The sequence below is a fragment of the Vidua macroura genome, chromosome 1, assembly GCF_024509145.1.
Source record: "Vidua macroura isolate BioBank_ID:100142 chromosome 1, ASM2450914v1, whole genome shotgun sequence".
Taxonomy (NCBI): Eukaryota; Metazoa; Chordata; class Aves; order Passeriformes; family Viduidae; genus Vidua; species Vidua macroura.
In genome coordinates, this window is record NC_071571.1 from 120,124,283 (window position 1) to 120,151,371 (window position 27,089).

General features: G+C 39.3%; 1 protein-coding gene across 1 annotated transcript in view; it reads right to left on the reverse strand.

Moving 5' to 3' along the window:
* Positions 1-24,064, reverse strand: part of CPA6 (carboxypeptidase A6) — an 83,299-nt gene extending 59,235 nt beyond the window's left edge. Inside the window, exon 1 of the mRNA XM_054000578.1 lies at positions 23,911-24,064. Coding sequence (XP_053856553.1) covers positions 23,911-24,032 — 122 coding nt within the window. The 5' untranslated portion in view covers positions 24,033-24,064. The remainder of the gene's footprint in view (positions 1-23,910) is intronic.
* Between the last annotated feature and the right edge of the window lie 3,025 nt (positions 24,065-27,089).

Below are 27,089 nucleotides of genomic sequence, written 5' to 3' on the forward strand. Positions count from 1 at the left end.
GTTTATACTAGCTGGCAAGTTTGCAGTCTCACTTAACAGCCAGGAACGGATGAGAAGGAAGAGTATAACACATCCACATGTACAAACTAGATAGCTGTGCATAATTTGATGGATCTGAATCTTTGAACTTAGTCGTGATATGCACATATGCAACCTGACTCTCCTTTGACCTGGATTTTCTAAAACAAATTCTTTATGTCTTGTTCTTCAAACCAGTCCTGAGTATCTTACACAAAACTGACCTGCTATCATATAATTGAAAAATGATACCTATAGTGCTGAAGAAAACAAAAGCACACCAAATGAAGAATACTATTTGAAAAACAAAATCAAACCAAAGGCTTGGAGAGGGATATAAATATTTTAGTGGCAATGAAATTATTTATTCTCTGAAGACAGCTCCTGTAATGCAGCTGCACCAGCCATTAAGGCAATTATATTTTCCCATTTTTATAAGCTGCTTGAGAAATAATTTTTTTCCACTAGATTAAAGCTGTGTCAGTTCTCTACAAAATCACTTCTGACTTCAGGGATGCTGGAGATACATGTTGAGTAAATCTGGAAGTGCAAGCTTGTGATTTACTTCTTTATTGTGGTAATAGTTATTTTTGTGGGACAACTTGGAATTCTACAGAAACTTCTGTGCCTCTTAGTTTGCTAATACCCTACCTTGCAGCATGCAAGAATTGCAGTAAGAATTCTCTAACCAAAAAAATGGAAATTCTGCTTTTGATCAAGAGAATGTTTAGTTTAACTGCACATATCGAGCTTGTCACTATTTCAACACAATTGAAAAGGAGGCCAATTCCACAGGTCTTCCCTGAGCAGTGCTGCAACCCTCCCACACCTTCTACCAGGGTGCTGTGAATAGACAGAATGATTTTTGTATTATGGCAGTCTGAAGACACATGGGAGATGATGTTTGTAGGCACGCAAGAAAACATTGCCCTTTCTACCAGCATGAGTTCATTAATAGATCAGGCACAAAACCAAATTCTGAACTGCTGATAGGAGCTCTTTCTAAACATGAGGACCACACGTGTCTTGGCAAAGCATGTTGTGAGTAGCTGTTTTCTAGCAGGTGCTTGCATCACCTGTGTTATAGGCACAGGTGTGTTCCACATCGTGCCAGGCCACATGACCTTACACAGCCCATGGTGAGAGATGGGCATCTCAAGACTATTCAGACTGATAAAGGCACAAATCACCTTCTAGAAATCCTCTCTTCATCATCTATACAGTGAAATATTTCTCTAAGGACCAATACAGTATAGAGCACAATGCAGTTAAGCTATTTTACATTCTCTCTATATATACTATATATTCTATTTTAAATTATATTCCATTTTATATTCTATTATTTATATTTTATATTAATACCTTATATATATTAAGGCTCTCTGTTTTCTTGCCTTTTTACTCTTTTTTTTCTCCCAAACTTGCTGTTCTCTGATTCCAGGGCTATGACTGCTTTGAGCACTTTATTTTGGGCTTTGCACACTAACCTAACCACTCTGCACATTCTGACGCTTCCTTGAATCAGCTGAGAATGACTTTTATTCCTGTTTCTCATTAGCAGAAGATAAATGTATATTTTTAAAGTAAGGGTGACAAATAAGGATTAACAGGCAATGAATAAATTAACAGGTCTTGGAGAGGTTATTTATGTAACTAAAGAGAGGTAAAATACTTCACCAGGGAATAAATGCTGTCCATAAATTATAGCCGTGTTGAGAGGCTGATATTTAACTTCAAGGCAATCTGTGTTTACGACTGGAAGGAGAAAGATTTATATTAAATATTTAAATAATAAACTATTCTTTAAAATACCTTTCAAAAGCATTTGGCATTCTTTTCTCTTTTTTTGTTGGTGTTAATATACTTTGTTTTATTCAAGTCAATGGAATTGCACCTGCTTGCATAAACTGATCATGAATTTTCTTATCTGCTGACATTTGTGCTCTGCAGATGTTGGGGCAAAATGTTCATTGCAGGATATTTATTACCCAGAAATCCAAAGATCATTATTTGTATGTGTTTAAAATATACCTACCTTGCATGGGCACATGGACAAATAAATCTTTCTGCAGTACAATCCTCACAACAACATTTTCAATCCTGATGGCTTTATTTTTTTTTTTTTTTTGTTCTATTTAAAAATATCCTGATTGTAGGGTGAGTTGGTGTAGTACCCAACAAAGCTGCCAATGTCAAAGTTCTCCCCATTGTACCAGAAGGCTTGCTGAGATGGAGCATTTTGCAATAAAAGTCTACGCCTGAAACACAGCTTGACAACGACAATAATGTACATAGACAAGTGAGAAATTATGTGACATTCTGAAAACTTTCCCATTTTCCATGGAGAGAAAAGTAAAACTTTTCTGGTCAGAGTTAGATGATCCTTAAGGTCCCTTTCAATGCAAATGGCAAATCCAACAGAAAGAGTCAGTAGCCGAAATTAGCATGGAGATAACTCAGGCAGCATGTGAAATCTCTGGTCTGAGCTTATTTTAAGGATTCTTTTTTGTTTTCACAGTTCTGTTCTGTGGCAGAAAGGGGCTCTAGGATTGGAATCAACCACACTAATGTGGTCTGCATGAAATGAGTTATGGTATTCTGACTTCTCATAAAAGAGGCTGTAGCAAGATCAGTGATGGTTAGCAATTATTAGGTTATACTCTGAATGTTGGAATAATACAAATTTGTAGCCCATTCCTAGCAGATTCACGTTGCTGTGCTTCACATGGTAATTACGTATTTTATGTAGTCTGTTGATACAGTCATAAACTGCTTGTAGTGAGTGCTACAATTAAAGCTGCTCAGATCTGCCTGATAGCTGGAGAAAAAAACAAGGTCACTTTCAGATCTCACCATTCACATTTAGCTCATCTATCACATTTTGATTTTGGAAAAATGGTGGAAGTTAAGCTAGTCTTTTCTAAATCTTTGCCTGCTGTACAGAAAAATAAATTACATAGGTATGCTAGATCATCTGCTCTTCATATTTTTTTACAGAAGCAGCAAAGATTGTATTAATAAATCTTACTAATATTGTAATCAGAGACAATGTACATATAAAATAAATAATAATGAAATATTTCTTTAGTAGTAGATTTTCAAACTTTTTTTCCAAACTACTACTCAGCTGGGAAACAGCACAGTAAAATTCAACAATGCATCCAAGTAGCAGATTAAAATATTCACACTAAAATGATGTTAAGTAGAAGCTTGGGTAAGGCAGTTCCAGCGCAACAAGGAACCACTGAACAATGTGAAAGAAAAAGGAGAAAACCAGTGCATTTTTTGCTTATTTTTGTAAATAGAAAAGTCTGAGGTAGCATTTTAGCTCAAGGAGTACAGTCTTGAGCAGTAAGAAACACATAGTACAAATGAGTATTAAGTTAATGACTGCATTACAGAGTTAGCAAAGTGTCCAGTGGTGCTGTATGAAGGGCTGTACTGCAGGAGCCTCACATATCTGCAGTAATCCCACTTGCCCTGACCAGAGACAGTTTCCTGCCTCCAGCAACTGTTTTTGTCCTGATGCCTAGAGCAAGACAATTCCCTTTGCCTTTACTTCATGCCTCAAGCACTTAAAATTCCTTAGATACCTATTGATGTGCTTCCAGAAAGCATATGCAATATAAAATTGCTTTAGGACTCTCTGACTGTTAGTATGGGTCAAAAGGTGGTTATCTTAATCAAAGCATCTTTATCAAAGCATTTTTATTTTGGAACAGTTTTCTCACCCAGAGTTAGCCGGACATACCTGTGGTAGGTGACAGCCAGCTGAATACTTGGCTGGACAATGTCACCTGCACGAGGAAGAGCAGTGTGCTGCTGAAACATTTTAAATTATCCTCACTGATTCTGTTCACCTTTTTTCAGTAAACCAAAAATCCAAGGTAGTGTGGAGATTAACGCGGTGTGGTGTGTAAGGGGATGTTTTCCCCTCTGCCCTTCAGCAAGAAGCTGTGACAGCTGTGCTCAGTTTACTACAAGGGAAGCTGCCACGGGCAGACAAGCAGGTGCCTCCTCTTAAATCTTCAGCCCAATCTCAGAAATCTCTCCAGGGCTGCTGGGACTTGCCCTACATTTCTTAAACCCACTCATCGTAATATGATTCCATTTATAGAAATTTCATAAGTAAAAGCCTGGTATTAACCACTCTTGTTATTGGAGAATTTGTATTTCTTTTTATTGATGTCTTGGTTTCCATAAAGTAAGGGTTCAAAAGACACCTTTGCAAATGAATTGAAGGAAGAAATGGATACTGAGAGCTCCTGCTTTTCTATTTTTTTGTTGAGTGTGGTATAATTACTTCATTTTTAGGCAATACAAATCTGATTACAATGTGAAAGTATTCTTCTGAAAAAGGAGCCAGTGGCTGAGTAAAACTTTTAAAAAATGTACAAAAAAGGAATCATGGATTGCTCTGGATGGAACTACTCCCTGTTTTACCCACAGATTACAAAAACAAGACATCACAAATACAGCAGTTCCATATTGTCTTCCAAGACACCTCAGAGATCTCAGTATCTTTATCAATGATAAATGATGGAGATTAGGAAGAAACCTGTGCTGCAGACATGCTGTTTAACAGCTGCAGTATTTCAGAATCCTTATTCTTTAGGTGCTAGTGTTGGGAGAAGGATAGAAGCTACATAAACCTTTTAATTCAGATCAGAAGTGCACTTCTGAAGTGAACCTGAGTGTCCCTTCCCACGCACATGAGGTTCTCACTGCGACACAGCCTCTGGGTTTGTGACACACATAGGGCCAGTCTGAGGGTGCATGAACTTGATTGAACATAAACTGAGGGATGGTCTTGGGGTACATGCAATGCACCCCAAACACAAACCAGCTTTTAGTCTCTGGGATGAGATCAGCCAGTCCAAAGCAAAACCCAACCAGATCCGTGTAATGTAGAGAACGTCTGGTCCTCAGCACCAGGTGGTCGAGTCGGATCAGAATGTTTGCACAGCACTACCTGCTCACACAGAACCTGGAAGGGTGGTGATTTTGGTGCTTATTTTGACTCAAAATGCCAAGACTTATAAGTAGGCCTCTGCTTAGATTTCAATTTAACCAAAAGTACTTTCAATTTACCAAAGGTAGGGTAACTCCTGGAGGGCCATTTTTCCTACAGAAGACCACATGTTTGAGAGGGTGGAGGTGTATCCTCCACCACTGATTGTGGAAAATATTTTTCCCCACTCAAATCCATGTCATGAACACATGAGCTACAAGTCATCCTGTCTTCTGGAGAGAGAAAGTTCATCCTCAAACTTTTGTCATTACTGAGGTAAATTCTAATTTGTCAATAGATACTCATGAAATTAATTTATTCCCAGAGAAACAATAAGAAAAAAGTTAATCTATTTAGCTTCCTGAAAAAATTATTAAAATATATTTTAAATATCTCGACTGCCTCTTTTTTTTTTTGCATCAGCACAAGCATGAAAAAAGCTTCACAGAAATTTCTTTTCTGTTAAAGGCCAATTTAATAAAAAAACACGCAGAGTAATTTTTGGTTTTACCAGCTCTATTTGACACATGTTTTCTGACTACAAGGGGACTACATTACACAGGCATTGATATCTGAATGCTGTCAAAGTCAGTAGACACTTAAATGTGTAAAACAATCTTTCTCAGCTCCACATTAGACTTTATGTGAAATATTACAGTTTTAAGCAAGTGTCAATGACACCAAAGCACTGTTCTGCAAAACCTCTCCATAAAATATTTTAACAATTCATTTATACATGTACATATCTTTCTAAAGGTCTTTTGCAAACCCATAAATCCCCTGTTCTTACAGATTTTAGAACCTCATGCCAGTAACCTAACTTTTAAAATTAAGTGATGTAAAAGTTTAACTACTAATTCTGATGTTTCTAGCTTCTTTTTTCTCTTCAGTATTCATGTTTAGCTATTTTAGAGTAACATATAAATGTCAGCCTTAAATTAGGAAGCATTCTGTCTGAGCCAATAGTGATGCATTTTACTAAGTGATTTGATAGATTTTAGGGGCTCATTTTCCTGTTCTGAGGTTTGCATTTCACATTTATTCTGAAGGTCAATTGCCAAGAGAAGGAACTGTGTAACAAAGAAACTGTCAGATAAAGTTAACAGATGCCTAATTCCCTGGGTAGATGAGTATTTTGGGTGCTATTTGCCTACAGGAAGCCTGTTAATCTGCTAGAGTTTGTTACAGCTGCCACAGCAGTAAGTGGCATCCTGGTGCATGTTGTCACTGTTGTAAATGACCATGCTATCACACATGACCAGGCAAATACAGTATAATACAGAAATACAGCAGATCTGTGGCTGGTTTAGGGAGCAGAGCAGGGTGGCTGCTAGCTTGCCATTTGCTATCACTTTGGATGTGAAAGTGAAGATTCCTGATTCTATAATTCTCCTTCATGCTCACACTTAATGAGTAACACCTAAAACTTGCCTTTGGGAATCCTCTGAAGAGCAGAGTAGCTGCTGAATTCCCTTGCCATGTAACTATTCACAGAGGAAAAAGGGGAAGAAGCAGAACTCTTTTTTTTTTTTTTTTTTTTTTTTTTTTTTTTTTTTTATTTTCTCTGATACAAATGTCATAAGTAAAACTCTTTTATTAAACTTCAAATTAGTTTAACAGCATACTTAGTAAGACCACACTACAATGTCTTTTTATATTAGATTATAAAAGATTGATAATCCTTTCTGTGGCCCATTGCTGGTCTGAGGTTTGATGGCAGTAACAATTTTTAAATAAGCACTAAACTGGAAGAGAAGTGGGAGCACCATTATCATAAGAACAGGGAGTGCAATGAAGAAGATGGAGGCAGTGAGGGGAAAGGCTGCTTAGAAGACACTTGTATGAAAACACTTGACTGTCACTCAGCATAACACACTGGTGCAGTCAGTGGCACCTGTGACAAGTAGCACACAGAGTCAGTGAGGGGTGACATCTGCAATCCTCTGTTTTCCCAGTCACTGCTGACTTTGAGTGTTCAGTTTGTGCAGACTCTAAGAGAAGTTTAAGAAATTATGGATACCAAAAAACAAAAGCATTAGTCTATTCACCTGCTGGCTTTGAGTATACAGGTTCACAGTGGAAACTTATTTTCCATAATATTTCTGTTTCTTTGATTACATGGTCTGAGCAGAAAAAAAAAAAAAGGTAATTCTTAAGATTAACATGAATATAATTGACTCCATAACTTCAGAAGTATGTTATATAGAGACTGAAGTGTCAGATGTAGGGGCAAGTGTACCAGGAGGCTGTAACCAGTCCAGAAAGGGAAAAGACTAAGAGCGAGCTATTGAAATTCCTCTATTTCCTATATCATCTAATTTGGAAACTACTGATAACTCCTTTTAAACAATTTTATGTTTTATTAGGGCTGAACATCCAGGAGATAATCAGGGTTCTTTTTTTCCCTAATAGCAGATTCCATCTACTTCTAAAAGCAGCAAGGTGCTTCTCTGCAGAACATATTAAATCAAGATATACACAAATGGGCCCATTTACAATCTGTGATGACATACCCAGTTGAATTTTCATTACTGAAAAATACAGTTTACTGCTGACTTCCTCTAGTACTAGATTTTTGGTAATAGATCCTTAGTTTAGTAAATAAAGAAATTGAGAAGTTTCTGGCCAGTCAATGGATTCATCAAGAGTCTTGTACAGATGGAAATCTTTTAATGGCTGCTTTTGAATGTCTTTGAGTGTAAAACTGTTGGTGATGGAGGATTACAATTCTTGTAGTACTGTATATTTGTAGTACAAATATACATAAATACTGTATATATGTAGTCTTGTAGTACTGTCCCAGTCCTGGTCAGAAATGCATATTTAGAGGTTTAGAAGAGCAAAGCCATAAACCCTAAACACAAGGATTGGGTGTGAAGCTTTCCTGCACGGAGATCATTTGAAGAGGGAGAAGGGAGGGGAATAGACCTAAATATTAAATGTTAAAGCTGCTGCAACCAGGACCACATGGCAGTCCAGACAGCCCATCATCAGATAAAGCATGTGGCAAATTCAAAGGCCCAATTTAAAGCTGGCAATATAAAGTCTGTTTAGGCTGCCAAAGAACCAGATGTGTCATGCCTGGAAGACTCTCTTTCCTTCCCTGACTCTTTGCTTATGGGTCCTGTGATTGATATCCCAAGAGTACACCATAAAACATTTACAATTTAATGGGAGTTATTGTGATCACCAATATACCTAAATTGTTTTTTTTTTCTTTTTCTTTTTCTTTTTTTTTTTTTTTTTAACAAAAGGCTGAAGTTACTTCTTGCCAATTTAAAACACACAAAAAAGTGACACTTAAATAGTTTATCTTACTATTTCTAGCGCTTTGGACTTAGCTGGACTCAAAATCTGCTACCAATATGATTTAACTTACAGAGAAATGTTTGTAAAATGGAGCACAGAGTGTCTTACTTCATTTAATAAACTCAGTTTATGGCTAAATAATACAAATATTTGTGTAGAAATGTGGAGTGAGGTTGGGAAATTCTCATCACAACATGAATTAAGCTGAATTGACATGCATTACAGTTTCATTCACTTTGGAGAATTTAGTAACTTCTGGAGAAAACATTTTATTTACTATCATCTGTTCAACACATGATGTTTCTTAGCCAATACTGCCCAGAATTATGCAGGTTCCTGAATCAATGTTTGTGTTTTTACCTAGAAATTCAATAGGTAAATTAAAAAAAACAAAACAGAAAATCAGATGGCAGTATTATTTATTTTATCTAAAGGGACAATAAAGCTATAAGTTTGAAGGAAAAGTATGACTTGAAAAATATTCTTTAAGCAGAGAAATAAGGCAGTAGGGTTTTGGAATCCCTTATGCTACCAAGAGGATAAACATAATCTACTTTTGGGGAGCTCTGCTAAACAAAAAAGCCAGACCCATTATTAGTAAGGCTTTTACTTCCACAGAGATAAAAAAAAGGGCTTAATGCTCTGAACTGAAACTTAAGAAAATTTCACCTATTTGCCCAGTAATCACCTTTCCCTCAAATTAAGGAGCATTCATGTTTGGCTGGATTCTGATTTTGTTGTTGTAATTCCATCAAAACCTCCTTGCAGTATCTTGGCTGCTCTCCCAAAACTCTTGACTGGCACAGCAGTGACTCTGTGTTTTCAAAGTTCAAGGTGTGGCTACAACTGAGTCATGGCTCAAAATAGTCACTGAACAGTCACTGAATGTGACATGATGATTTTGGCTCTTCTACTGGAAGAAGGCAGGGTGGTGAAGGGGCTGCTAGAAAGACTCAGGGCACTGACAACACACAGCAAGTTCCACTAGTGCCACTCTCCATCCTGGATATCTGCAGTAATAAGCAGATGTTTTATGCATTGTTAAAACAACTTGCAATTGATTTCTTAAGACATGCTATTACATTTGTTCATTACTTGATTGTTAAAAAGTATTACCACAGAGATTATTTGTTTAACATCAATCTGGAACCTAATTTGCTTAACTATGACAAACCACAAATGCAGAGATCTCCTTTAAGTATTGTGCCTTTGTCACTGAAATACCAAACTTGCCCTTTGAGGTTTTACATCATTCATTTTGTTTAGAAAATTCACTGCTGCGCTCTCAGAATAAACCACTCCATGCTGCAGAAGTTGGATTTATGAAACATGGTGTAAACATGTTCTGCCTAAGAGCAGGCAGACAGCAAATGCCTAGGGCATTCTGTAATTGTCCTGGGAACACAGTTTCTAAAGCATGTCAGATTTATTACTGCAATTTTCATCACATACCTGATACGGTAAATGTTTCTTAAGGTTTTATAGTTTTTATCTGAAAAAGACAGATTGTTTAGTCTACCTGACTGCATGACATCATGCTGTTCATACTTTCTGTATGAAAGACAGTTACCTTTGTGTGTGTTGCTTTGACTCACCAGGTTTGGAGGTATCATGGATAATGGTGCACGTATTTGTGTGAAGGTATAAAAATATACTTGCAACCTTTAGTGAAAAGAGACATGGCTATCAACTTCATCCAGGATGTGTTACACCGGGCTGAAATGACCAGGGTAGATCATGTCTCTCAGAGCTATTGTTTATGACCTCTAGCTTACTCCTCTTTTTTGATCCCTATTTCCAACTCCCACACAGAGAAAACTACTAAACCCAAGGAAAGACACCAACAAGACCTAAAGGGATCCAGCAGAACAGGATACCAAGTTCAGAGGGTGTCAGTGGAGTCTGGTGCTCAGGTATCACTTATTTCTCAGTATGGCTCACATCTACTCAACATATTACAAAACAGAGCTTTGTCTGTTGAAATTTGATGAAAATTTACTAAGTATGATTTAAGATCTCCCTTGATAAAATAACTCACAAAAATTAATGAAATGCTGAAAAGAGCTGCTAGCTCCTTAAACAAATCATCCCCATCAGCATTTCTTCCCTTCTGTCCAACTGAAACCAAAACCCTAAATAGGAAACATTCGTAATAGCAAAAAATTGTTGAGCTTCTTTTCACCTGATAAGATTGCTATTTATCATACTGTCTGGGCCCACTGTCCAAAAGACCTGTTTCAGAGCTGAAACTGCTATTGCCTAATTATACTGCAGTCAGAGAACAGCAAATATCAGGAATTATGTGCTGAGCCAGCAGGTAGTAAAATGCCTCAATCCCTGCCCAGAATGGTTCTGCAGGCTGTTTATGAGGAGAGATGAGGACAGTGAAGTACAAGAGGGGTGAGAACTGAGAGGCAGGTATGAAGAAGAGGGGCAGGTTTTTACACAGCAGGTTGTAATCTCAGCTCAGCACCTGCACAGCCAGCAAAAGGAAAGATTCTTTGAAAAAAGACAGCTGAGAAACTATGTGCATAGGCCTTCTGGGAGAGAACTTTTGATGCCAAATGCTATTTCCATCAGGGAGCTGCTGCTTGCCAAGATATGTGCCCCAAGCAGCATTTTCACTAAAAATCTCCTGCTGCTGCTGTAGCACCCAGTGTTTTTATGAGACAGAGCTTCTATGTACTTACTCCCATCTAAAGGTGAAATGCTGAGCTAGGGAAGGTCGGTTGGTCTATTTGATTTTGCTGAGTTTTTGGCAGGTAAATAGGATGTATCTCAATTTGACTGAAATGGTGTCAAAGAGCAAGAAATGAGATGAAATTTCAGATTAAAAAAAATATATAATGTTTGTATTGTTTTATGCTATCTTGAACGCATAAATTATGAAACCTGTAATATATATTAAACCTCTGCTTTGCTCTACATTTTCTCCTAGAAAAGGACAGCTTTGATGGGATTTATCAAAAATGCAAACAAAAGGGTATTTTTTAAATGAGCAGCACCAATACATGTCCATTAAACACTAAATACGGAACCCAGATGGAGAGTTGTGTTTATTTTTGATTTTATTTTTTTTAATCCAGCTAACATCACATTCTCTGCTTTTATACACTTTCAATTTGAATTGTATTTTTTACATTGTACGCTGGGATAAATTCATAGGGCGAATTCATTTCCATTTGCAATTATTGTAGTCTGTAAAGCTGCAATGGGCAAAATATTTGCATTTTGATCTACACTTGATACGCTATGTCAATTAATACCACACAAATGTAGAGCTTTAAAAAGCCCTTAAATTGTTGGCTCCGTGTTTCTGCAGCTTCTTTCTTATTATACTCTTTTTTTTTGTGACCAGCTATTATTACATCAAGTTTAATGGAAAATGGAGTTGGCATGCTCCATGGCTAAGAACAAGCTGCCAAACACTGTATTATGCAAGAAGCAGCACAATATATGAGGTGATACTTTGTGTTTATGGTGGAATTTTGTTTTTTTCTGTCTCAAATGAAAAACATATCTCTTTGTTGTGCTTCCATTTTTGCTTTTGTAAAATAGAGAGGAGTGACCTAAGCCATACATCAGGATAATGTGTGGCCAAAACAGCAGAGGCCTCTTTGGCTGCCAAGCTCAACCAAGAGGCAACATCTCCTTCAGTTAATCCTTAACCTAACATAAGAAAACTCTTACCTCTCTCTTCATAAACTGTAATTTAAAACTCTCCCTTCCTAGTTTCACATGAGTAATGATTAATCTTGAGACAACAAAATCCCACATGCAATGGGGACACAAGTTTTGAATGCGGTGAGGAGTGTTTGGTGTTCCTGGTTTATGAGCAAGACGTCACTGCTAAAAGCAAGCATCTGTGTGCTCCTCACAGACAACAGATTCCAGCCTTGTTCTGAGATTACTGCATTGTATGGCATCTGGTGTTTTATAGCCATGCAGTTTAGAAATAAATACCCTCCCTGCAATTGTATAATTTTAGAAATATTACCTTAAATTCACCCATTTATTTAGCCTTGTAAGAAGCAAAGTTCTTTATATAACAACTAATTTAAAAATTCCTCCTTTGTTTGCTCAAAATTTGTGCTATTTTTTTCTCATGAAAAAAAAAAGTGTAATATTTTCCAGTGAGCCAGAGGGACTTCTGTTGCTACATCCACCCTAATAGTTAATTTTTCCATTAGGTGCTGTAAAACTGGTCCTCCCAGTAAGATCCCTGCATTTCCCTTCTGCATAGTATTTTTTTATTTGTTCAAATTATTTTATATTTCAGCAGAATTATTATTTTGCATTTTTATTGGCCATCTATTAGCTACTCCATTAAGATTGTATTTCATTAGTTCTAACAAGATAACTGAAATCTGGTAGATCCATTACTTGTGGCATAAACATTATGTCTCTTCCCTCAGCTAATGTCACTTCACAGTAAAAACACCTGAGTATTAGGAAGCTCTTTCCTCAGTTTTCACAGCCCTGTCTCCTTTAACCACCCAGGAGAAGGCTTTTCCTCTCCTGCTTGCTTCTTTTTTCCTGATATAACTGTGCAGGCTGCAGTGGCGTGACTTGCTACAGACTCTGTGACCAAATGCCTTCTAATTCAAAGACCACCCCGAGTGCAGTTGTCACACATAAAAGCTCACATGTATTTTTTCAGTAGAGATAATGGTTGCTGGATTAAAGGCAAACAATGCAGAAAGATCAGATTTCACAGAGGAAAGTGTTCATCCATCAGTCTCTGCTATTCTGTATCCTAAACTATTTCATGGCACTGTCTCGCTGTCCACAAATTGTTAGGAGTGATCTCATGTGACAAGGTAAAATCTGTGGGTTTTGCCCTCACTCTTACAGTTTTGGTCAGCAGAAGCAAAAAAATCAGGATTTCCTGGTCCATGGAGCCCTTGACTTACCATTTCTCTGTGGACCTTTCATAGGATTTGGAGACGTTGCCCTTCTTAAAAGAGAGGCGTAAGGCTTAACTCATCTTGGGCACTACTCTGTACTGACTCCTTAACATGTAGGACAATGACTTTACTCCACTTTTCCATCCTCTCCCAGAGGCTTAAGATAACCAATTTTTTAATGGTTCTATACTGTTTTCTCATGTCTGTGGGTGATACATGCTAATCATTGCAAACTGTCCTGCACCTTGGTCAGGCAGGGGCAGCCTGGGCTGACTACCAGATTTTTGAGGTGCCTTTTTGTCCATCATTTATCATATAGCAAGAAAACCACCAGTTATCTTATGAAAAAGGGGTGATAGGTCCAATGAAAAGTGATGAACATAGGAAAAATAACACACTGGTGGGTGGCATGCCATCCACTGGCTAAGAACTAAGAATAGAGGGAGTGGATGCTAGCAGGGGCACTGATGGTCTTGTAGTCTCCAGGTCTGTGTCACCTCTTAAGTTGCTTCTGAACTGCAAAAGCACCTGAACTCACTGGACACCTACTTTCTGATTTGACAGAGATTTTTTGGCATGTAAGGCTAGATGGAAGGCCTTGAAAGATATAACTACTTCATGCAGCAAACAACATATGCTGTAGACAGGAGGAAAGGCTGAGACCCCAAGTCCTCCCTCACCCAGTTTGAGCCTGAAATACCCACATTTCTGTCTCTGTGTTGGCCCGGGATCACCTGGCAAGAGTAGATTGGCAACTTTGTCACGTCTGTCTGACAGAGACTGATAAAAAACTTCACTGAGAGAGCTATCAAGCATTGGAGGCTGTCCACAGACATGGTTGAATCACCAGTCTCAGCCATTCCTGGGGGTCTTTAAAAGACATATGGATGTGGTGCTTAGGAACATGGTTCAGTAGTGGACTCTGCTGTGTTACGTTACCAGTTGGACTCAGCAATCTTCCAGGTCTTTTATAAACGAAACAATTCTATGGTTCCATGATTCTATGAGCAGATGATGTCCCCTTGCCTGGGGCCTCTGAGAGATACGATACACCAAATGTGCTCAGCCACTGCACAGCCCATGGCAAGCAGACAGGGTTCCTCCCAAGACCTGGTCTGGGCACAAGAGCCCTCTGTTCCTGTGTTCCCCGCTCCTCACAGCTGCTTCAGAGGGAGAATCACGACTCTCTCCAGGACAACTTAGAGTTGAACAGAAAAATCCCTTCCAGTAGTGATCAAAACCTGCATAATTAAATACTTCACTGCAGTTTATATTCTAGGCTAGGCCTTGGAAAATACATCAGGAATTATTTTTATGCTGCTGGATAGCAGATACAAGAGATTTTATCCTTTATACACAAATGCTTTGATTTCCTCTTTTTTGGTCATATCAAAACATGACTTCATGTTTGACTATTTCAAAACTAAGAGAGCTGTTTCTGGTAAAATCAAAACAAAAGAACCTCAGCTGAACAAACTGAAGGTGAAACTATTTGATTTTTCACTTGGAAAAGCAAATTACTTAGATTTTATATTCTATTAATGATCTCCATTTACATTTTTTACCATTGTTGCTACCACAGGCAGATGGATCAGGGATCCAGCCTGTTGATAAGGGAGCAGGATGAGGACATGCTGTGCTGCCTTTGTGCCGCTGGGTACATTTACACTGTGTGTTACTGGCAAGGACACAAGCTCATTCTGCAGAGAGATGTGAGTTACCAGCCCAGACTTGGCATTGTGCTTGCACAGTGACTCCTGTTATTTGGTGTAAATTTTGGGCAGAGCGTGTTTTTAACTGCCTGGGCTATACAGTTCAAGTGTTATTTCCCTGAAAGGTGAACAAGTCCAAGGTTTATTTTCCTGAAAATGTGAAACTGTGCTGTGACAAAAAAGACAGAGCTATTAATAAAATGTACTTAATTAAATGTCTTCCCTGCTTTCTTTCCAGGTAATAGCTATTGTTTGCCTAACACCAACCTATTTAATAAATAGATGCTAGTTTTTCTGTAGACCCTATCACACCAGTCTTGTTCATTAGGTAAAGAGAGATTTACAGCTTCTTCAGACATTAAGCATAATGAAATCCCTTTGCTTAAAAAACCCACAGGATGATGGTTAGTACCAAGGTTGAATTTTTCTTTGGTTTTGCAATTTCAGGAAAGTACTTATTTGAAAATAAGCATCATACTATTCTCTCTTTGAGTCTGAAATACTCATTTGCAATTGTTTCACTGACATAGGTCTGGAGAGGAATCTGGCAGTCGGGACTGATCAAGACGCCAAATTCTGCTGAGGTAAACCCACGGTGTGCTCCTTGGGATACACACCTGGAATAAACTGGTTTCAGACAACTGCTCCCAGTGCACAGGGAGACTAACAGACTCAAGGTACACAGGCAGGTGCCAAAAACCCAGCCATTCCTTCCCCTTCCCTGTGCTGCAGAGGCTCTGCAGCAGCCACAACCTGATAAGCTGTCAATTAGTTCCGAGGGAAAAAAATGAAGAAGTGAGGTTTTTTTCCCCCTCTGTGCTCCTGGCAGAGACGTGCCAGTCCCTGAGCAGAGGCTGCACATCTGGATGAGCAGAAGCACAACTGACTGCAGAGGCAGCAGGTGGCCACTAGTGTGGGTTAGCAGGGTTTGGCTGTATGACTGCACACCAGCCTCAGAGTAGCATCTGGTGGTAATCTTGGTAGGACTACAGTGGAATAAATTGAAGAGTTTTTCATTAGGCCTGCTAAAATAATTTAGAATAGTTTGGGTTGGAAGGAAACTTTAAAAGCCATCTACTTCAATGCCCCCGGAGGGACATCTTTCACTAGTTCAGGTTGCCCAGAGAGGTGGTAGATGATCCCTCCCTGGAATCCTTCAAGGTCAGTTTAGATGGAGTTCTGGGCAACCAGAGCTGTTCCAGTACATTTTTTTTTGGTGTTTCAGTAATGTCATTGTAGAAGATTGCTTTCATCTCATCTAAATCAACTCTTTTTTCGTTTAAAACCATTACCCATTGTCCTATCGCTACAAGCCCTGCTAAAAAGTTTGTCCCCATCTTTCTTATAAGCTCCCTGTAAGTACTGAGAGGTGGCAATGGGGTGTCCCTGGAGTCTTCTCTTCTCCAGGCTGAACAACCCCAACTGTCACAGCTTTTCCTCACAGGAGAGGTGCTCCAGTCCTCTGACCATTTTCATGACCCTTCTCTGGACTTGTTCCAACAGGTCCATGTCCTTCTAATGTTGGGGTCCCCAGGTGGGGTCTCGTGAGACAGGAGTAGATGGGCAGAATCACCTCCCTTGACCTGCTTGGCCATACTTCTGTTTGTGCAGCCCAGGATATGATTGGCTTTCTGGGCTGTGAATGCCCAGAATTTATTTTAAATCTCTACTAAAAAGAGCTTCTTTTTTTAATCTCTGAGTTGACCATGAGATGCTGCTAACTGTATCATTACTATTCTGAAGGTTTTTGAAATATAGTATGTTATAAGAAACAGTAATTTTTTTCTTACAGTAATTTTACTAAAATAAACCCCCTACAAACTCATTTTCAAGGTCCTGCTGTGGTAGTCTCCCCCATATCACAGCCTTAACTGAGCTGCAGAACATAAAGGAAAAAAAAACTGTTTTGATTTGGTAGGATACATCTGTTTTTTCCATGGCTGTATTTAAGCAATCTAGAACATCTTCTCTTTGGAAAATGCAGTTTGGTGTATTGTTTTGTTAGGTAACTTTATGCTGTGGATTCCCTTTAAATAAATAGACTGTAAGTCCCATTGTTCCCCAGAGGAAGAGGAGGCTCCACAGAGCATTGTTCTCCAGAGCATTCAGTCTGCACAGGCAGACACAGAAAGAAAGAGTTCATACTCCCTGTCCATTGCTGGATTACAGATGCCATCCCATCCTCTTAATTTGGCAAGTTCAAGGTACAAAATAATTTTAAGAATTGAATTTATTTTCCCCATCTATTTGTTGGTCTGAGTATATTTTCAATTCAGAGTACTTTGGCTTATCTAACCTCAGGTCCCTTCCATAAAATGTAGTTTTGGAGTTTTCTTTGCAGATATCTTCCCAAAAATCACTGTCTGCTTAAGGCCTAATTCTGATCTGATATACTGAGGTGCAAAATAGTAGCACCCTTGACATTCATGCACATTTTGCTGTAATAGCAACATCAAATCAGAACCATAACTTTGTACCCATATGTACAGTCATGTGAACAAAGCTTTTAAATCAGAATCATAATTAACTGAAAAAAAATAGAATTAGGCTTACTTGTCTCAAGAAATTTGCTGACTGTGAGTTTGTTCTTGAAAATCTGAGACAGCAAAAACTATGGGTGTTTTACCCACAGTAGAGTAGAGAGAGGTCTAATGTACAACTGTAATTATTGGTTCTCATTTTCCAACTAAACCTGCTTATTGTAAATAGGATGGAGAGCATGAGTTTCACTTGTTTTCTGCATGAAAAACAATACTGATAACATAAACATGTGCGTTAGGTGGACAGGGGGCAGTAACAATGCTGTTTCTTTTAAATTATTTTCTATTTTTATTTTATATTGAGAAAAATTCTTTTAATCTCCTGCCTGAGAGCAAAACAAGTCGTATTGCCTGAGCAATAAAAATACTGACTGTTGACCTCCACTGCTGTTCTCAGTTTTTAGTGCTATATGCATGACCGAAGAGATGCCTGATATATGATCAGTATAACTGCTTATTTCTTGACTTTTGCATGAATGTTATGCACACTCTTAAATACTATATTCTACCACAGAAGAGTGAGTACAGTTTCTGTTATGCATTCAGAAGTAAAATTAAGGAGGAAATATAAGTGAAGAGTCGTTCTGCAAAACAGATGACAGAGTTTACCTCCAGGAGATAGTGAGAGATGATTGATGGTGTCTATTCACCTTCAACTCAATACAACAATAAATGTTTCCTACAGCATTTTGACCATGTAAGGCCATTTCAGATGTTTGGATGACATTTTTACAGATACTAGAATTTCAGGAGATGAGACTTTGGGATCCTGTTTATCGTGCAGTGTGGGATACAGTCCTATGTAGTGTATGAAGCTAAGGGCTCCCTATAAAATATCAGCAGTGTTTTCAAGAAAAGCAGATCTTTAATTTCTTCTTTTTTCAAATTCACTCCTTTCAGAACTGTGAGTTTCCTTCTGGACTAAAAGTAGGTTCCACTGTCTTTTATGTGCACTGCTCAAATATTTTAGAATCCTCTTTTTTTTTTGATAATAAAAGAATCAATATATATGTAATTTATATAGTGTCTGTCCCCTGTTAAGCGCTTACTAAGTCCTGTACAAAACATTTAGATTTGAGAACTTCATTTAAGGAGCCTATGAGTGTGAACTCACAGGAGCAGCATCTGCAAGTGAGTATAGTGTAGAAGCTTTGGAGATCACTGCAACTACTACCAGAAGCTCTGGGAAAAGCTGTATTTCTTTTCCTGCTTAGTTTCATGAGACAGTGAAGCTGGTGTATCCAAAGGGGATGTTTCAGACTGAGGGTCTAGGCAGATTTTATATGTGAATTCCTTATTTTTAAAAGTATCTTTTTCTAAGCATCTCTTAGATGTACCCCAGTTGGTCTTTTTTTCAGAACATAATTGTTGGATGCAACCCTGAACATGAATTTTCCCTAATAATAGACTACATTACCATTTGTAACATACACGCTTCTAAAAATGAGGAAAGTGTGTCTACTGGAATTTCTTTTACACTTCCAAAAGAATAATTCTTACTGAAAGGCCATAGGTTGCATATAAGGTAGGAAACCTGGGGCAGGTTCAAAGCTCCTTAGTATGGGTGCAAGCTTTGCCCATGTCTTGATATTTTATATCTTACCTCACTTTCCATGCTTTTTTCCCCCCCATCTTCTCCAGCTGCAAAGGTCAGAAGCCACAGCACCAGGCAATGGTGTCCCAGTTTGGATAAGCACGGGAACCAGGCTCACATGGTGACATGTACCTGTCTATCAGTTTAGACACAGCCAACTGGGAGCCTCCTTGCCTGGCATGCACTTCACCTAGGTAGTGAGGATGTGCTTACTGTTCCAATTATTTTGAAAAAGAAATTGGAAGAGGGAAAGAAAGAGCAACTGAAACACTTTGTATTTTTCACTTATAATGAGGAGGGCAGAAAAACTTCAAAAGGTAAACTTGTCATGCTTGGACATAAAGGAGAAAAATAATCAAAAATTGATTTTTTCCTATAGGACAACATAAATATTACTGTGCAGGGGAATATCAGGTAATGAGAAAGCACATCATTAGAGCTGAGGTGTTGGGACAATAGGTAAGTGGTCCCAAAGCTGTTGTGGATTTCACTGATCTGTGCTGGTTTTAGGAATCAGTAGTGTTTGATTACAAAATTATTGGTTATTTTAAGAAAAGGATACTTAAATTATTTTTGCGAGAGAGCTCACACTTTTTCACCTATTAGAAGCTCCCTGACACCATCCAGAGAAGCACTAAGTTTGGTTTTCATCTGAATAAATATAATTACCTTCCCTCTCATGCTGTTGGTGTGCTTTCCAAATGCTTTTTTTTGCCAGTTGTGTTCATGACATTTTACTTTTACTTGGGGGTGGGGAGGGAGAGCTGAGCAGCAGGGAGAAAGAACTTATTTTAAATAGCAGAGCTTTAGTCCCCGATTAAAACATTTGGAAAAAATCTGCAGAGGGAATAGCACAGGAGGAGTTCCTTTCCACTTCTCAATTCCCTCAGCAACTAATTTTTGTCACACTTCCATGTGTTTTTTCCATGAGACAGAACAATTGCCAGCCATTGTGTGTAAGGTACTGTGGGATCAGAGGTACTTAGTTATGGTATGTAGGGGTATTAATGGGCATTAAAATACCTGAAATTTGCTGAATGCTCTCAGATTTGATATCTGTCCTTCCCTACATGAACAGTTGGTTTATGCAATTTTCTGGATGTCATGTCCCAGTAGTTACAGCACATTATATCTTGGATTACAGAACACTTCTTTACTGTTCTCTGTTTCCTTGCTATCCACCTCCACATGATTCCCAGGTTATTTTATGTGGTTGTTACACAGTAAGCATGTGTCTATAGCCTTCATCTGACCAAGAGAAATTATAATTATCTGCAGTACTGGGTCTTCAGTGGGTCTGAAGGATAACATTTTGGAGGAGTTATCATCTTGATCAAATATTTTAAAAGACCCAAATCTTACAACAAAAACCTTAGAGAAAAACTGGACAAGTTATTTCAGCCTTTGCCTGCACTTGGTAATTTGCAAGTCAGAGAAAAGGCCAGATGAGGAACACTTCTGAAAAGGCTTTGGAAGAACAAAAAGTGGGGGAGAAATCGGAGGCAACATGCTGAGCCACCATGTACAGGTGGAGTTAGATGAACTGAAGTAAAAAGATCATAGTAGTGATTTTTAAAGAACAAATGACAGAGATTTTTTTCTACTCTAAGAAATCTTGACCTGATAATGGGAAGCTATCTCCTTCTTCATCTGATTCCCAGGAGTAGGGAGATTGGTGCATTTGGTAAAAAACCCTCACAAAACTCCATCTGCTCCAGCAGACTTCTCTGTAAAGTTATCAAAAGGTTCCTACTAGATTAATTTTGTGTCTCCTGCTTCCTGTAACTGGAAGAAACAGTGAATAACTGATCTCTGTCTACTAGGTCCATGTGACTCAAAGTTTGTAGACATCTCTTAAGGCCTAAATTGTTTCCACTGGAGACCAAAGAGTTCTAGTTTGCTTGGTTATTTCAGGAACTTAAACCATTCCCATGTATTTGGTTATCCTTGCTGCTCCTGTGTGAACTTCTTGTAATTGCCTCCTGAAAAATCTCCTTGAATATTCCACATCTAATCTATCCAAACCCTGATGTGTGTGTTTGTCTCCCTTATCCACTTCCCCTGGAGCCTTTGGACAGAACATACAAATGCAGGAAGGAAAAAAAGTATAGTGTGAGTACAGTTTTGAATTTGCTGTTGGGTGGCTGATTAGCAGTGTCTTCTAGAGAGCTCCTCTTGAGTTCCTTCAGGCTGAACTCCTGTGTATTGTGTGAGGCAGAAGGCAAATACAACTGTCCCTCAGTCTTTCCAAGAGCTCTGAGTGCTTCTTCCTCTTTGCTGAGACTCCCCAAATATTTGCTGACTTCCCAAAGGTATCTAGAACACATTTTCATAAAGATGTGCCCATATGGCATACCTGGCCTGCTTGCCATAGTTTGGAGAAACATGTGCACTTCCAGTTAGTTCATTGTCTTGGGTCAGAGTCCTCAGCTAAAGAGTTACAATTACGTGTGCCTCCAAGTGCTGACCTAAGTTTATGAGAAATGTTTCCATTGCTTTTTTTTTTTTTTTTTTTTTCCCTCTCATTCTTTTGCCCTAATTATACTAATGCCTTTTCCCTTTATGGTACAACTTCTGACACAATAGAAATTACTAGGATTCACAGATGTTTCTTGGCACAAAAAGAAGACAATTTTTTGGGACACCCCTTTTCATGGTGAACATTAGCAAATTATTCACCTCCTAATTGGCTTTCTCAAAAAACCCTACCAAAATTTTTTCCCCTTGAGTGACAGTCAGGTTCAGTAGTAATGACAATACTTGCTCAACTGTTTCTAATCAATGGGACACACAGAAGAATTTAAATGACCCTGCCCAGGACACTGTGATGATGACAGATGGACAAGATATATTTGTAATTCTGTAGAAACCTCCATGCCATTTCAAATTAACTTTCCATCATCTTTTATTGAGACAAATAATGCCAGGATAGTAGAAATGGAAAATATTAGTAGAGGGGGGAAAATATTAGTAAAGTAGGAAAAATATTAGCTTGTTTTTCCAGTTTGTGTTACACATGTGGTACACATTCTGGTTTCTGTTTCAAATATTGACCACATTTTCAGCAAGGCTTGTAAATGTATCTTGGCCCCCTACTACAATTGCCTATTGACTAAGAGTTCTTATAATTAACTCTAGCTTTTTTTTTTAGTGGTTTTTTTTTGGTTTTTTTTTTTTTTTTTTTTTTTTTTTTTTTTTTTTTGGGCAGTGATTTTCTTGTCCAACTTTTGTAAGCCGATGAGAAGTCTTGTTTTTTTGGACTAGAGTCTGTGCAAAAGCTTCTAAAACAGAGATCAACTAAGGAGAATTTGGACGGGTCTTTCACATGTCACCTTGGGAATATGAAATCCTGAAACAAGAAAATTGTTTTTAAAACTTTGAACAAAATTGTTGAGTTACATTAATGAGCAGAGGTACAATATTTGAATTTATATGCATGTTATTCTATTTGAACCAACTTGATTATAATTGATGATGTCACTTAAACCTAGAGGATAGTAAAATGTGTATTTTGACATTTAGTCAAAATTAGTAGATAACTTATATGATTAATATTCAGAAAAAATTAGGCACCAGCACCAGCACTGACAATGTGTTATTCATCTCCATGTCATCTGGAAACAAACTGAATGCTATCTTGAATTTAAATTCAAGACCATGGAGACCATGGAGACCATGCCTGTGCTATGGGCTCCAGACAGAGAGAACAGAGCTGTTGCACAAAACTTACAGTGGGACCCTGGCTTTAAAGAACAGTTTAGTTTTTCTGTCCTGCTGCTTCTTGGCACTGTCAGGAGCATTCCTGACTGTGGTGGCCTGTTTGATTTCGCAGGGCAGACAGATACTGGAGCATGAGGGACTGAACAGAGATGGCAAGGCAGCTGTCAAGTGTTTAACTATTTTCTATCACTAATAGTGACTCAGGGGTGAATGGCTTCATATCACATTACCAAATCCTTGAAGCTTACGGAATGTTTTTTTAAACTTCATTTTAGAAGGGGAATTTCTATGCTTGGCTTGGCTACTCCAAAAAAATAAAATTAATAATACAGCTCTTACTTCCACAGAGAGGTGTGCTTATCTTGATGAATGTGCTGGTCACTTTGAAAGAATTTTATATTGTATATTGATACATGCCACGGGTTTCTAATGTTCTTATATTTGCCTGCCTTTTCATTTGCATCATAAACTTATTGTGTTAAACACTTACTAAAAACAAAGTCTCTAGTGGGGCAAAGAACATACACTTTGGAGGCAAGTTCACTTTTTTACTACTGCTTAGTTCAATCTTTCCCTTTGTAACACAAATTTGAACTGCCGCTGGAACAAAAAGAAAAGTCTAGTTTGAAATGCACGTGAAAGTTTTAGTCTCCTCTTGCTTACAGTAGAGTTCCCTAATTGCTTGAACTTCTTATACATTCCCTAATATGAGCGTACAGTGTACAACTTTTTAGAAACAATTTTAGATTCCCATATAATTGTATCCTAAAGGAAATACAGATCTTAATTCATTTCAGAACACGGTAGAACCTCAAAACCCTGTATTTCCCCGCTGTATAATCGCAATTCTCTTTTCCACACGGACACTCAAATTTTTTTTCTTTTCCCCCAGCGTAGCATCCTTCCTTTAGCTAGCAGAGACTCGCAGCACCTTTTTCACGAACTACATGCTACAACTGCCAGCAAACAAACTCACGAGCAGGTCGGCGGCGGGAGGGGCGCCCGAACACGCAGACACCAGCCGGCTCTGGCCGGCGGTGCGGAGGGAGCGCGGCCGCGGAGCTGCGCCGCGGGCGGAGTGGGGCGCGGGCGGACTTACCCGGCGTAGCGGCCGCGGTGGCCGCGGAGCGGTAGCGCAGCCTGGAGGCAGAGCAGACAAAGGGGCAGGAGCCCGCGGAGCGGCATCGTGCGGGGCCGCGCCGTCACCGCCGGCACCGCCATCGCCGGCACCGCCGCCCTCCGCACTGCCGCCGCCGCCGCGCCCGCCCCAGGTGGCGGCTGGTGCCGCGCACACAAAGCCGGGACCGGAGCGGGGAGGAGCGGGGCGCTCGGAGGTGCCGCTGGTCGCCAGCGGCGAGGGCAGAAAGCCGGGGGAGGACGCCCGTCGGCCGCCGCCCTGCCGCGCCTGGGCACGGGGATGGGGATGGGGACGGGACGGGGACGGGACTGGGCGGGGAGGCGCCCGCCCGCCGGGGAGGGCCGGGGGTGCGGGGGGTGCGCGGCCCCGCCGCCGCCCTGCCCGGGGGGAGCCCGGGGGCCGGAAAGGGCCGGGCGGTGGCGAGCAGCCCCCCGCGGGCACCGCGGCTCCGTCGGGGCCGGCGGGACGAGGGATGCGGCGGGGTGGGCTTCGGCTGCAGGTGCGGCGAGACGGCCGGGCAAGGGCTGCTTAACGCACAGTCAGTGGCATCGGGGGATTATGGATGAGGTTTCCCCGGCTGGGCAAGAGCTGAGGCTGATGAGAGGGCAGAGACACACTTCTATGAAACAAAGAGTGCTAGAGAGTCCATTAGGAACCATAAAGTGGGATTGCAGTTTACTGGTGTGGTCAAAATCTCTTGTCTGAGTAGTGAGAATGGAAGAGACACTGATACAATAGAATGAATTAAAAGCCCAGCATGTTTTTAAAACTGGACTTTTGCTGTCTCTTCCACACTGGTGAGGATGAAAGATCCATATAAAGATAAACCATTGGATCTTTGAGAATGATAAGGGAAATGGAGAAATTTTGCTGCAGATAATTGTAGTTTATACAAAACACATGGAGTACCCGTTCAAAGAAAATATGGGTAAAAAATACAATGCCAATGTGGAATGGATAGCCACTTTGATACCTTTATGTTGAATTTACTAAAAAGGAGCAAAACGTGTTTCAAACCCAACTGATTCTCAGCCTCCGAGAGCAAAATGAACGTGTGGGCTATAGACAAATAAAACCAGCTGACATTTGAATGTGTGAGAACTACTCTAAATCCCTGTTAATGTTTCAGAAACACAGGGAGCCTTTTGAAAAAGGACTGTATTAAACCACACACACTTTGTATTCTCTGGCTGAAAGGCAAACAAGCATTTTCCTTTGTGTCTTTTTCATACTGGCAGCAAATCTGACAGTAGTTGTGTGATAGAGTCTGGAGGTGGAAAAGACTTTGTCCAAGGCAGGATTGTTCTCTTTGGTCTGGTTATTGGTGTTCTTGTGCTTGAGCTTCCCATCCCCCAATAACATGCCCCACTTAAAATTTCAAATTTATTTCTGGTGAGAATACACAGAGGTGAATGTGTGTGTGTGCTTACATGCTGTACATCTCTTGTTGAAAACACTTTCCATTAAGTACAGGCAAGCCCCCAAATCTGTTCTGTGAATCTTCAGTCTTATAATAAATGCAGCTTCAACTTTACAAACATCTATTTAATAAAGGCTCTGCTCTCTGTTCAGAGCTGACTTCAAAGGTAAAGTTGAGCAACTGACTTTTGGAGGGCATGAGTATGATATTAAAGGAAAACCCACTGCTTTATTACACATCTACTTTTCTTACTGTGTATCTTTGTTACACCTGAAGTGCATCAGTAATACACTAATTTATTTTAAAGTTTAAAAATTGTGGTTTGGCTATTATTCTAAAGTATTTGCTTTCCAGATGAAAACCTGCCTCTATTGGAGTTAGTAAGAATTTTACTTTTGGCATCTGATTGTAGAATAGTTTGGCTATTATTCTAAAAATTTTGCTTTCAAGAGAAAACTTGGCTCCATTTGTATTAGGGAGAATGCAATTATGGGCTTCTGTGGCTCTAGGTTTCAGTCTTAAATCCTGCCTTCCTGCAACATTCCCTGAAAATAAAATGCAAGAAGGTATGAGATGGAAAGGGAATTAAAGCACCAAAAGCAAAGAGTGGAGGAAAGTAACACAATGGGAAATAAAGACTCAAAAAAAAGTTGTCGCTACCTTTGTTAATATGTACTACTTCTGGCAGTTTAAAATACGTTTTAATATAATTTTAAAGTACACTTTTAGAGCTGTGGAGAAGCTGGAGATGGAAATAGCTCGAAAATACTGAAAAGGGCTTTAAGAGAGGTAGGGATAGTGAGGTGAATACAGTTCCATTGGTGTCTCTTTGATCCATTCAATTTAAATTTTACTGTGTTACAAGGCATACTGGAGGGAGGGCTGAAATTCTGTCACGCTGACACCTAGGGAAGGATTCAAACACTGTAGTCGAGCCTGGAAGTTACACATGTGGTAAGTCTACTTTCCTGACAAGATGGAGCTATCAAACATGCACCCAGCTAAGCAAAGGATTTGAGACAAAGAAAATCAGTGTTTCTTTTCCTTCTCTTCTTGGAACAGAAAAGAGAAATTGCCAACACCAAGGGCAGCTTGGTAGTGATAACAGCTTTGGATGGAACAGAAGAGAGCAAACTGAGATATGGTTTCCCTCTTAATGAATCAAGTTGTGGGATTTATCACAGTGTCCTACGCTTTACAAGGAACACAGGCTGCCGAAACAGAGGCAATTCTACACAGTGTGGAAACAAGAAAGGCTTCGTTTAAAGTGAGTGGGCAGGCAGCCTACATTTGGTACCTAGGCTTTAGAATATGCCACTTATTGGGAAGAACAGAAAAAGGGCATTAGCTTCTTATAGGCATGTTTTATACCTTTGAGTTGTCCCAGTTTTCACCTTCATTAGAAGGTTGCATTGGCTTGAATAAACAATCCTTACTGCACATTTGTTAGAGACATAACAGTTCAAAAACAGGAGTTTAAAAGAGGCTTACATTTTCTAGTTTAAATCATACCCATTAATGATAAACTACACTAAGAGTGTTCATGCTGGCATTTTCTCTGTTATAACTCATTAAAAAATATTGAAGTTGATTGAGTGCAATGTCCTTTTCAACATCTGGTCTCCATTTCTTTTAACTCCACAGAGAACTTGTCAGATGAAGGACAGTGAAAGTGGCCCTGCTGATTATGTTCTAGATTAGGTTTGTGGTCTAAAAGAAT